Genomic DNA, 13190 nt, shown 5'->3' on the forward strand with positions numbered 1-13190 from the left:
AGGTTGTTACCTCTGGCAGTCAGGGAAACACAGCCCTTTACATTACCCCATCTCTTTTAAATCATCCTGAATTCAACAACTGTGTCCCATTCCAAACTAGGAGTCAGTGTGACTGGATTCCCCTGCCCCCGCATTCACACACATCCCTCACCCCCACCCCAATCCCCTGTCCTGACCACGGAGCATGGCTCACAGCACGTACCTCGTGTCGCTCTCCTCTCCCCTGTTGGCTCAGACAAAAGCAAACAGCCCTTTGAGCAAACAGTGCAACAACTTGTCAACATTGTCCTCGGCTTAGCAGCGGTGACCATGTAGTATTAAAGCTGACTCATCAGCAGGGGTAAGATGCAAAAGAAGGAGTAGAATATGTGAGAGATATTTAAATACCTGCAAAAAACTATTTATATTTGGTGGGTATTAATCCTCTTAGGGCAGCACATTTTTGGCATAATGTTTAAAAAGAAATTACAGATCCAGCAATATTAGGGATTTTTTTCAGTCTTCTTTGCAATGTAATTGAAATAATCCTGCAAATAAATTATTACAAGCTTTACCGTTCATATTTACATCAGATACAATATACTGTACTATTCAGAAAATAACATATTTTTCATTATGTTTTAATTCACCCTCTCCATTACATATAAGTGTGACCATGTGTAAACATGCATGTGTGCATGCCTTACAGTACATGCACCTTGCATTGTTGCAATAGTAAACATGGAAGCGTGTGAGCTTTCTAACTTTTATCAATGTTTCCAAGTATGTGTGGGTCACTTGACAGTGCATGTTAGCTCCTGATAATGCATATGCAAACATATTTCCTGTTTGATGGAAAGCCTCGTGTGGACCCTGGAAGACTCCGCCCCCCTCCTCTGTGACACACATAGGTAATTTCATGGAAATTTCAATTTATTTCCTTGACTCTGGCTCCGAAGAGGCCGTGAAAGATCAGGGTGAGGACATTGACTTAAACACGCCTGCTTTAAGTGCAGAAAATAGAATAGCCGTATGACATCACATCCGCATTGAACTGATAACCAGTCCTGTTAAATTTACATTAGACATATTGTTTTTTTTTTCTTTATATATATATATTTTTTTCAGTTATAAGATAAACAAAGACATTGCACCAGATAACAGAAAAAACACACAACAACAAGCAACTAAACAAGATATTACACAGGAAATGCCATATTGACAGGGTCAGATGAGAGCTGCGGACAGTGAACCGTAATCCTCCTGTCTCCCCTCAAAATCCCCCAGCAGAGAAGCTGCACGCTCCATATTCAGCAGGTCCAGATACTCCCTCAGCTATGAGTCCCGAGTGAAGCAGGGTGGTTTGCGTTCCTTCCAATTTAGTAGGACGATTTTTTTTGTGGCTAAACAGCCCAATGTCCAGAGCCGATCGGCAGTCCTTACAACATTGTCATCTGGCTTGAGACCCAGACATGCAATGTGACATGTAGATTAACATTTAAAAATTGTATTTACATATTGTTAACTTTTATAGAATGATATATCAAAACTTCAGTCCAAGCAATGCCCCTCAAATACCACCCTGGCACCTATATTGATCATAAGTCTATTGGCTTCACTTTATGACATCATAGCCCCAATGCTTTTTATGATGATTTGAATACAAGTTGTAACAGGGAAGAAGTATCCCGAGGGGTCTTATGGGGTACACCATCACTTTCTAAATGTGGCACATTGTGGGGATAGCTGCTTCACTGGACTAGTACGCCAGACTAGACAGTGGGAATTAGTTCCAAGCTGTCATTTGAAGGTACAATTATTACACTAGGTTGCTTTTAACCAACATAATTCTATATATAAGTAAGTAAGAACTCTTATAAGTAAAACGGACTTACGTTTTGTTAAGGGACACAAAGAACTTCACACAAAACTGCTCAAACTGAGTGTGTCCCTGCTGCTGGAGCTCCATGCAAGCTCAACAAAAGGTGCAGGCAATCAAGCATAGTTAACTATTGTCCAATCCCCTGCCTCCCCAGGCATGAGGCCACACACTGACTTTGCCTACCTCACATTATGATAAGACTGCTGCCCAGAGGAAGATTATTCTGGGCTTCACTTTATGGAAACATAAACTAATTTGGTTAATTGGAAAACATATTTTGCTCAATAATAAAGTTAAGACAGGACAAAAGGTTCAACTCCAGGATGAAGACATTCTTATGTACTTCAGGGATGATAGTATGGATGCAGATGTTGTCTTTTTTGTGCAGTTAATTGTATTTTGAAGGACATATCATATCCATAAGAAGAAATGCGCTGACTCCAAACCAAATGTTTTAATTTCTATCAAGAATTTACAACATATTAGCATTATAAAAAACATTAGGAATAAGAAGGCAATCAAAACTAATTTGATATTTTAAAAACATTTAATCTGAAGGTATCAAAAATGTATTTTTCTTTCCTTTTTTTGTTTATTTACTGTATGAATTGTCTTGTTGCTTGGTATGTCTGCCCCTGGACTTGGTTGTATGTAAAAATGTATGATGTTCATGTATAATATTGAATAGATTGGAAATTAAAATCTTTCAAACAGTTCTTAATTCTGTATTACCCCACTTCCAATCACTTGTTCCTTATTTCATCCTTAGTTGCAACACGCCTGTCTCTATGAGTAGCAGTAGCTTACATTTCCATTGCTGTAATTCCAGCATACATCTACTTCTTCTACTTTATAAGAGCACATGCTGTTAGCTAATCTATCTATCTATGCCTTTATTCCAAGAACGACCCTGGAGGTGGAGAGTTTGGATGATCACAAGCTGGAAACAGTGACATGTGCCACTGTGGCAAAGGGATGAGAGGGTGCTGTAATAATATACTTACTACTGATCACCTGAAATAACTGTAGCCTACATTATAAATCTCAAATTCAAATGTCAGATTATTAAAATGTTGATATGTGTCAAACCTTGATTTAAGGCATCATTTGTACTCAATGTGCATGAGAGTATTCCTATATTTAAAAACGTAATGATTTTGGCAATCAGAACCAAAGAGCTCATATGATATCATTTCAATATTGACACAATCAATGTTTTTGAAAGTATACCAGGTCACTGTTTCTGAATATCATCGGAACAATGGATGGGAAGTCTCCGCACGTATTTTCTTGAAACATTACTTAGGCCAAACGTTTTATAAACAGGGATTGCCTAGATAACAATGAAAGAAAACAATTTTGCCTTAAGGGAGGAGGTAGTTTAGATTGTCATAGAAAACAATGCAACTTATTTTCAAAGTCATCAATACAAGATCAAACAGGATCAGTTTTTAGAAACACCTACCGGATAAGTGCATGAGATCCACAAAAGAGCTTCGTTTCCAATTAGTGAGCAATAGACGGACTTATGGGCCAAACCGCGAGGACCCTGTGACCCTATGGAGTTTCCCAGTGAGTTATGGACATGATTTATTTTACCTCCGTACACCGGCTTTAGTAGTCTATTTTCACGCTTTACGCAGAGCCAGACTGCATTCACGGGTGGATGTTTTATCGCTCACCTTGGTGCGTAAAAAGGCGCGTCCTCGTCCTAACGAGCCTTCACGTTATGACTTTATCCTTAGGGGAGGCAAATAAAAGGTTTTGCCAAAGCACGACAGTGATGCAAAACCTGGGTGGGTGACTGCTCTCAGAGGCAGCGCACATGTTCTTGGCTCGGACCTACATGTCAGTCGGACTAGCGCTGGGACCCGTGCACTTCGTTGTATGAGTTACTGGATTTGCCTGGTGCCTTTAACTTGAGTTTAAGCTTCTGCATTTAAACACACGATGTTTTTAAAAGATGCGCCACCTGTTTGCGAATGTTGCAGAAAACGGGTAGAGGTAAGAGCGCATGAAAATATTATAGTGTTGTGCGTGACTTTGTGTGCATTGTTCTGCATTCATTTATATGTTGAGCATTTTAGAACTCGTCATCACGTTATTGCTATGCTGAAGCTAGTATGTATACGTGTTTGAGTTAATACTGAATTTTGAGACTATTTAAAAGCTCCGGAGGTCTGGGTTTCTTGGAAATGCCTGTTTTCCTCAAAGTTGTCCTGCGATTGATGTTGTAAGTCCTATTTCTGCATGCTTCAGGGTTGTTTTTAATCACCACAGTTCATGGGGATATATTGTGTTTTGCCACTTTCTGACAAACTGCTTTACATTAGGCTATACTGCTAAACCAGCTGGTGGACATAACATACTCCTCATAAAGGGAGGAATAGACACTATCCTGTCTCAAAAAGGTCTTTATAAAGCCTCTGAGGAAGGAAATGGAAAGCATTATGTTGAACCTTACAGATTTGAGCAAGGCAGGCACTACTGCTAGAGTTATGGGTTTGATTCCCACTTAAGATGTGATGTATTATACACTCCTGAGAAGCTGAGTAATGATTACCTGTTTATTTTACTCCCTGGGAAAATCCCGCTTCAGTCATCACCTCTAGCATGACACAGCAGACTGCAAAGTCAAGGGTACTGAATGCCAAAGCTGAATCTGCAGTTTTTGGCTCAGTCTTCACATACTTCTGTCAGAGGAAAAGAGCAAAAGGTTATCAAAGACTGACAGCCATAAGAGGTCAAGAGGAGCTGTTCAGGAACTAATGTCACATGTGAAATCTGATATCTACTTATTTACGCCTCTGCACTTTGTCCTCGGGAAGACACATTCAAAATAGAAAGGAGCGTGCAAAGCATTCAAAGGCAACCATCCCATACCTGAGATAAACTTGAAATAGAATTACTAATCAGCTGTCAGGCATTTAACCATTGGTGCCGCATCCAGTTGGTTTCAATTGCTGAACTATGCCTGTGCACCTGTTTGACATGAATTAGTTAAAATAGAACGTGTCAAAGGCATCAGCTCACATGAGCATCCTGTCATCTTTCCAAAACAACAGACACAAACCCAGAGTGAAGCTTGCCACTCTCCAAAGCACTGCCACTTGACTACCGCTGCCAATTTTGAATAGCAACATGGTTTTTGGCAGCTGATGATGGGAGACAGAGGTGATAACTTCAAGTTTGGCCACAGTCCTAGATCGTAAACTCCCGCAGAATGCAGAGAGGGAGTGCACGTGGGTGGGTGTTCACAGTTTAGATTGATGAATTCTCACGTAGGCGATGGCGGAGGTCAGCGTTAATCCTCAATCGTAAAACTGAGTCACCCAGATTTAATTCAAGTTTAAAGTGGCTGCAAACAGGATGCGTGTGGATTTATTCCTATTGCTTTGTAAACAATCCCAAATAGTAATCTCTTTAAGACTATTTATGTGCATGTTATGAAGGTGTATTAATCTCTACTACAAATCTACAGGGATTAAAAAACGTTTGTGATATAAGGATGCGGTATTACTAATGAGTAGCTTGCGAAGACACTGTGCGTAACTCCCCCTATATACATACAGTTTACGGGGTTTGAATGCATCAGATGTGCTTTTTTCTAGACAGACTGATCGACAGTGTGCTCCATGACGATAGAGAACAGTGGCCATGGAGGTTACGCTGATTATACTATTGATCTCTTATAGAACTGCACTAAATGTACTACCAGTAATGCTTTTAATATTCTTTGTCCTTATGGAACTCCTTTTGCCGAACAGTTACATTTGTGCTAGTTATCTGTGAGTGAACTTCTGGGAACTTAGTCAGTACCAGACTTGTCTCTGCCTGGGAAGATCATCTGTATTTGTTATCATCATTCTGCGTCACACATCCAGGCTGATGTCAAAGAGTGCATTCAGCATGCGGCACACAGGAACGAGGCAGGGTGCCCACATGATCCGCAACAGTAGAAGCACTCTCGCTGCCAAGTCTCTCCTCAGTGTTCAGAATTCAGTACTCTCTCTGTATGTTAAAAGTTAGATAAAAAAACGACCTTTTTTAAATAAGGGTTATAGAAGCCTTCATTTCTGCACTGTCATGATTTGGTTTTTGGTTGTTGGCCTTTTTTCCTGCTCCTACTGTACTTTAAGAGATCCAGAGAAGTCACAGGTTTATATCGGGAAGTTGAGCTGAGCGACCCATTCATCCTTTTTTATGTTATTATAAATCCACTACTGACGCTTCAGGTTAGTTTAAGATCTTGTTTAAGATCTTTGGAGTCTGGAGCTTTTGTTTGTGATCTTTTGACTCAACTTTTCCTTTCAATTTCTATTTGAACACGACCCTGCAGTCTCATGACGCGGCGTACAACAATGGAGTTTAAAAACACGACATGAATCTGACTTTTCCCAAGAGCATATTCAAGAAAAAAAAACCTATATAAAATGATATAGGTGCCCTTCTAGCTTCCCATTCTGTCTTGATTATTCTGCAACTTTTACGTGACTGTATTTGTGTGTGTATGTTCTGGCAGGACTGCTCACCTTGCTGTTGTTAGTGATGGAGTGGACCCGGCCTGGCCTATCATCCCCGCTGAGGCCAATCTGTGACCTGAGGGTCCTGGACCATTTCATCAAAGAAGCACGAGACGCAGAAGTCGCTATGGTGAGAGGAAGATGTAGATACTGAGATCCATAAGCAGATGAAGATTGCTGCAGAGATGTTGCAGTCCGCGAATGCGTATGCACCTTTGGAGAAAAGTAGCCTAACATTAGCACTTTCTTGTTGTCTTAGAAGTCGTGCAGAGAAGGATGCAGCCTGTCAGAATCTGTCTCTGTTCCCCAAACCACAGTCGACTTTGATGTCTGGGAGGAGAAAAATGTAAGTAAGCTCTGAGAACAGTTGAAAGCTCAAACAGCAAAAATACAAATTCATAGACACTGGATGTCATTTCATCACAAAAATCCTCCTAGAAAATTACTTACAACCCGTACTGCTTCCATAGACTCTTAAACTTGTGCGTCTTTCTTATTTTTGCAAGGGATTAGATCAAGCCCACGAGGTGCAGTCTGGCTTGTGCCTCTTACAACAGGCCCTGGGGTTGCTAAAGACGTCAGTCACCAACACAGCTCTGCACAGCCACTTAGATAACTGCATCAGAAACCTGCTCAGCATCAATGCTGTGCTGCGCAGCCTCAACATCCAGGTGAGTCCCAGCAGGATGCATCATCTTACTAAAGTGAAGAGCGGAAATGTGATTTAAAAAGGGCTGGATCTCTGCATCAGCAATATGTTTAACTCTTCAGAATAAAAGCAGTTACCTCTGCAGGTGTATTATAGGTCACCTTATACTTCCATTGTATGTAGTCATCAAGCAAACTCTTAAATAAGACTGTTCTGTATACACTCTTTTAATGTAAGAGGCCGTGGTTATTAAACCCAATGTGATTAATTGTTCTATTTAGTGATCATTCGTGAGCTCAAGTAGTTTCTTGGAATATGGGAATTAGATTTTCTCTATTAATAGAGAAACGGATGCATGTCATGGGACATTCTCTAGAATCCAACCATAATGCTTCAATGACAAGCTGCTGTATAAGCTCTTTCTTAGATTGATGATGTTGTGGCAACGCAGCCTTTGGAATGATCCAGATCCAAGCAAAGGCCTTGTGGGGAGGCAAACTCAAACTGAATGAGCTGTCTGTGTCTGGGCTCAAGAGTCACTAAAATAAAAGTTTCATCATCAGGAGCAGGAGACAGAGTTCTTCATTCTTGGAAAACAAGACAAATATCCCCCACAAAAATGACCAAGACAAGACCAATGCGAATGATTGACGAGTAGTTTTGTTTGAGGCTTAAAGTAAACGGCGTACTCCTACAAGGGGATATGTAGCATGTTGTAGCACAGGCTTATGATGTTTTACTGAAAGAGGAAGAAACAAACCCACATTTTTCAATTTAAGAACAAGAGCAATGTGTTTGTTGTGTCGTCTTTTAGGAGTATACCCCACCAGCAAGTGCAGCGGAGCTTGAAGGAACATGGAGGGTGTCCTCGGCAACAGATTTGCTTCAAGTTCACGTCAACTTCCTGCGTGGCAAAGTGCGCCTCCTTCTCATGGATGCACAGGCCTGCCAGCAAGACGTCAGCTGATCCCTCCAGGCGAAGCTCATTTGTGTTTACGAAGGCAAGAGGAGGGACTTGACACTGTTGACCCGCACGCTGGCTGCTGGAACCAAGAGTGGAATGAGAGAAAGATGCAGCCGTCCAAGCACACGGGGACAAAGCTGGAAGGAGAGGACAGTCCCAGCAAGGCTTTGGATGGACAGGAGATGATTGCACCGTGGAAAGTAGTGAAACAGTGACATGTTGAAGCACTCTGACCAAAGTGAGGCCTTTGGGAAGCACTTCTCCAAGCTGTTCTACTGGCACTATCTTGCACTTTGTGTGTGTGAGTTGAGACAGATTCAATTTGTACCTAGTGTGTATGTTCCCTGTGTGTTTTACCCCATCTCTCACCTTTTTACAGTCGATTTTGGAGTGAAACACATAGTAAATATTGGAGGACTGAGGTTACAAAAGAGCATCCATTTCCATAACCATGGCCAAAATGAACGAGGCCCTGCCCCAAATCCTTTAACATTTTTCAACTATTCCTCAAATTAGTCCCTCCTTGTGGATTTGTTTTCAATTAATATTTTTATACATATGTTAAAGTTGTGCGATTACTATTTATACAGATTTTCTACTTTTTAACTTGTCTTTTTTAGTGTCGGATCTTAAAGATTGTAGTATTGCCATGTCCTCTTGTGTAACACTGTACAATATTGCAAAGCTGTTTGTTGACATCATTTGCAATAGCACGCTGCTGTCTTCGTTTTTATAAAATAGTTTGTACTGTAGATTCACATTGCACGTACCTTTCCACAGAACAGAGGGCTAAAGAGTTGTAGCAGAGGTTACAGTTTTCAAGGTCAGTGAGAAGGTGGCTGGAGGGTTACATGAGAACTGTGAAGCTGTTTTGCCACGATGTGTGTTTTTGTTGCTGCCTAACCAACACTCAGTCAGTCTCCACACACTGATAGCCGGACTGCCCGGAAAAAAGCTGTTTGGCTTTTACAAGTAACATCCTGTGGGGCTGCAATTGCAAATAGTTTTCCAGAATCTGACGTTAACACTGTTTTTTCGCCGTTCCTTATTCGTCAACAAACATGCAGGCAATTAGTTAGCGCTGGGAACTTCCATAAAGTTGATGTTCATCTCTTTCAGACCGGTAAAGTGTTCTTCCTTGTTTTCTTCCGTATTTTAAAATCTTGTTCAAGTGCAAGATGTTTTTTGAGGAAGTTTGTACATGTTTTCTTTCCTGTTGTTTTTGTGTTGATTTGTCCCCTAACTGTATTATTTGCTATTTAAATACAAAATATTATTCTCGGATAAAGAAAAGATAGATGGAAACACAACAAGGGGAAGTCTGTCCATTTCATTCATTATCTTTATCTTCAAGTCAGCAGAGTTGACAATATTGTTTTACAATGACTGGCATTAATTTGATCCTGACCCACAGAGGGTTAAAGATAACATTCAGCGAGTTATATTATTTTTCAAGAAATCAAACACATTTCACATACTGTAAACTGTCCTTTACCTATTCATTCTGAACATGGACACCACCTGCAGTTCAATAATATGACATTTAAATAGACTACTGACATCTAGTGGACATGAATTGCAACAACACCTACTTTAAACTCAGGATTTCTCAGGTTTTCTAAGTATTTGTATCTTTTAAACATAAAGACATGGAACTGTAAACCCTTTTATAGACCCTTAATTTGACCTTGAAATTAAAGACACTTGTACATTTGGCAGAGCTATATCTACAAGTATTACATTAAATTGAGGTGGTAATCACCATTGCTGCCTCAATACATGCAAAGTAAATTAAAAAACAACAACAATTTGCAATTGACAAGAGCTTAATGTATTTAGTCAACTAAAGTTGTCCCAATCGGAGCATCCTGCTCCATTCTGCAGTCCTCTGCTGCTGTCCTCAAATATCTCCACACACAGACAACAGTGTTATATCTCTCTACTGGTTTATGAGGGAACAAATAGCACACCTCTACTCCGGTCACTGGGGGTCAGGGTAGAAAACCTTGATATGAATGGCTGAGTTGTTGCGTGTACGCGTTAGGTGCTCGCCGGCCTCGTCTGGATCTTCAGGCTCCAGGTCGTCCACCAGCTCCACGGTGGAGGTGTTGGCTGCCAGCTGCAGCACCCCCTGGCTGCTGGCCTGCAGCTGGAGGGCAATGTTGATGGCTCTGTTGATGGCCAGGCCCAGGCCGTGGACACAGATCTCCCTGTGAGCCCCGCCTTCCAGCAGCTTCTGACAGCGTGCCAGCTGAGCCCGGAAATCAGTCTTCATGTTGACGTAGACGTCGTTCCGTCTCTTTGGGAGCTTCCGGGGGAGGCGCTTCCTCAGGGTGTACTCCACGGGGTCCATCTCTACTGCCGGAGACGTGGAGTCAGTGTGCACCGGGGCTGCCTGGGGGACGGAGGACATTCCTGGGGTGCGTGGATCGCTCATGTTTCTCAGTGTGCGTAGGCAGCAGCAGGAAAGCTGGGGAAATACATTTGATGAAATCTAGTCATGAGATTTCCGAGCAAACAAAACATTGGCTTAATATGGCTTCAACTTACAAGTATTTTAATTCTCTTCTGATATCATTTTTTAAATAATCACTCATCTACAAAATGCAAGTAAATAATCAAGTCTTTCCCAAAGCCCTAGGGCATAATCAACCTCTGACAAGCAGTAAATATTCGAAGATAGTCATAGTCAGTATCCCATAAGACAATGAAAAGCAGCAGATCCTCACAATGAATAAACTAGGCAAAAGATTCATTTATTATCATACAGGGTATATGCTGATTCATTTTCCATCAATTTACTTATAGTTTAATCTCTACATCATAGATCCTGCATTCATTCTTCAGAGACAATTACTTTTAAAGTATAAGTACCCTAGTCCTGAATTAAAGGACAAAAACATTACCATATTCCAGCTTCCTCAATGTGACACTTTTTTCTTTCTTCAATTCTAAAAATATTTGTTCCATTGCATCTCAAATGTTGTAGACCAGATTAATTGAGTGCAAAACAAGCAGATAATGTTAGTTGATGATCAAAATACCGTTAGTTACATATAGGCCTACCTACACCATAAATTGTACATAACTAAAAGTAACCTGTAGCATAGAAATAGATTATTAACATTACAAGGCAGTTAATTGAATGGATTATATCCCTAACGTTAATAAAATATATTACAACATTAAGTATAACGTTGTTTTACCGGTAAGAAAACTACAGTAGAAAGACGTCCAACATTAGCCACATCTGTGACACTCGGTTACAGAGCGTTCCCCCCGCAAACCTTGGGGCAAATAAACGTTGTTTTTAGTTTATTAAACAGCAGCCGGTTGTATTATGAAGTGTATATTGGTAATCCCACACATGTATTTAGTCTATCAGGAGTGTTTTAATGTTTGCCAGGACAAAACCAACGTTTTTATCTCATACATTAACTATGTGACTGAGTTTCGGATTAACGAGCCGAGGTCACTTTTTGAACTAGACCTGCTAGAGCTAGACAAACATTAGCTAGCTAACGTTACTGAGCCCAAAAGCATTATGTGAGCTAAACTAGATAACCGTGTTATTTACGGTGTCAATACTCTGAGTAGTTTAACCATGTACCGAGCGGTCTTACCTTAAAAATACGAGTTTAAGACAGAACGTATGCCTTTTCTCATTGCTCACGCCTGAAATATGTGCATTTCATTAGCTTCAGGCAAAGTAGCATTAAGCTAAACGTTTATTTTCTGTGTGCCCCGGAAGCAGTCAAACTTCCTGGGTCATTTTACTCAACGTCACCGACACATGCGCTGACAGCGCTGACACCTCCAACCATGGATGTATAATAAGAACTCCAACCCGCAGGCCATAGAAGGTACTACTAGTATGTATTCTGTTCTACTCATAGACTGTATAAACTTGGGTTCTACCCATCGTTCTAAAAAAGGGGTGGCGTCGCCTGGCCTTTAGCCCCGAATATTTTTTCTGTAGCCCCGGACAATTCTCCCTCAATAATATAATGCATTAACCCTGCTTTACCTGAACCTCATCATGAGAGGACGGCAGAATTGTAATTTCCCGTATTCAGTGAATGCAACAGAGGCAAGACCCTATCCTGCGAGCTGTGACAACTGTCAGTCGGACTCGAGTTTTTGAAGATGGACATAAGAAACATTTTTCTTAAAAAAGACGTCAATTCTCAAGTGGTGGCTCACACAACAACCCCTGAGCCACCACTTGAGCCAGGTAAACAAGGTATGTAAATGTCAGTAAACTTCCAAGTTATGCGAACATGTAAGCAAAGCATGAGAACATGTAAACACGCCCCTGAGACCAACCATAAGTTTCACTTTACTGTAAACTAGACAATCGTTTCTCTGGGAAACAAAACAGAAAGTCACTGCACTAGAAATATAAAAGGAGATGCCTGGAACAGGTTTGGCATCGCCAGAGAAATGCAAACCTGAGTCAAGACAGATCATGGGCTACATGACAAAATATTGCATATAGCCTATAAGCTAAACAATCCGGGGTAAAAGAGAGGCGTCGTTTCTACCATGGTTAATCAACAAAGGTAGGTAGGCAAACCTTTCTTTGTCAATTATTGTTTAAATTCTCTCTTAAAGAGCCCTAAATAGTTTTCATGTTGGGCTTTCTCTGGCCTTACAAAGATTGAGTCGATTGGTGTGCCGTGTGTTATCACAAATCACAGAACAACAGACCGTGTTATGCCGTGTTTTGCATGGACCTCGCGGGAAACACTCATCTTGGCTGAAATAACATGGGGATGCAAATCCTGGCAGCTAAAAAATCAGCGTTGCCGAAATAATGCATCCACATAACTTTGTTCCTAGAGTAAGGACACTTCAAATCAAACTGTGAATCAAATAGTGTATAAGCACGTACTTTATTTGACATAGTGGATGTTACATTGTTTTTTCCACATTTAAAAACCTCATTTTAGAATAACAGTTTATTAAAGCTGTCTGACATGCTTAAAAACACAGCGAAAAGAACGCAAAAGAGTTCGCCATGAAAAATAATGAAAGATTACTCAAATAATTGCAAATTTAGACCAATCATATCAAGGAAATGCTACTAAAATATAAATATGAATGACTCTTAATGTTCATAAACTATAGACTTCAGATTATTTATCACCATTGATGAACCAAAAATAAAATGATATCGTTTCCAAACCGTAG

The 13190-nt window shown here is 40.6% G+C and overlaps 2 protein-coding genes and 1 long non-coding RNA gene across 5 annotated transcripts in view; 1 reads left to right on the forward strand and 2 right to left on the reverse strand.

Moving 5' to 3' along the window:
- Positions 1-1964, reverse strand: part of LOC104946299 (uncharacterized) — a 7792-nt gene extending 5828 nt beyond the window's left edge. The window contains exon 1 of the long non-coding RNA XR_798432.1: positions 1875-1964. This is a non-coding gene — a long non-coding RNA (uncharacterized lncRNA). The remainder of the gene's footprint in view (positions 1-1874) is intronic.
- epoa (erythropoietin a) overlaps positions 1-9291 on the forward strand; it is a 9462-nt gene extending 171 nt beyond the window's left edge. Inside the window, exons 1-5 of one of the 3 annotated variants that reach the window (XM_010772087.1) lie at positions 3362-3433; positions 6384-6514; positions 6644-6730; positions 6891-7055; positions 7848-9290. In XM_010772087.1, coding sequence (XP_010770389.1) covers positions 3421-3433; positions 6384-6514; positions 6644-6730; positions 6891-7055; positions 7848-8000 — 549 coding nt within the window. In that variant the 5' untranslated portion in view covers positions 3362-3420 and the 3' untranslated portion in view covers positions 8001-9290. Of the gene's footprint in view, positions 1-3361; positions 3434-3453; positions 3866-6383; positions 6515-6643; positions 6731-6890; positions 7056-7847 lie in introns of those variants that run through there. The other 2 variants (XM_010772086.1, XM_010772088.1) reach the window with 2 other exon arrangements.
- Positions 9292-9398: 107 nt separating this feature from the next.
- On the reverse strand, positions 9399-11793 carry pop7 (POP7 homolog, ribonuclease P/MRP subunit). Its single transcript, XM_010772090.1, has 2 exons — positions 11621-11793; positions 9399-10467 (listed from the first exon to the last, which is right to left on the reverse strand). Exon 2 carries the CDS (start codon positions 10432-10434, stop codon positions 9979-9981), a length of 456 nt encoding a protein of 151 aa, XP_010770392.1. The 5' UTR covers positions 10435-10467; positions 11621-11793; the 3' UTR covers positions 9399-9978.
- Between the last annotated feature and the right edge of the window lie 1397 nt (positions 11794-13190).

Source organism: Notothenia coriiceps, unplaced genomic scaffold, assembly GCF_000735185.1.
Source record: "Notothenia coriiceps isolate Sejong01 unplaced genomic scaffold, NC01 NC01_scaffold00010944, whole genome shotgun sequence".
Classification (NCBI taxonomy): Eukaryota; Metazoa; Chordata; class Actinopteri; order Perciformes; family Nototheniidae; genus Notothenia; species Notothenia coriiceps.

What these genes read in the sequence shown, in the direction of transcription:
- pop7 (XM_010772090.1), bottom strand. Translation starts at nt 10,434, where the DNA reads ATGAGCGATCCACGCACCCCAGGAATGTCCTCCGTCCCCCAGGCAGCC.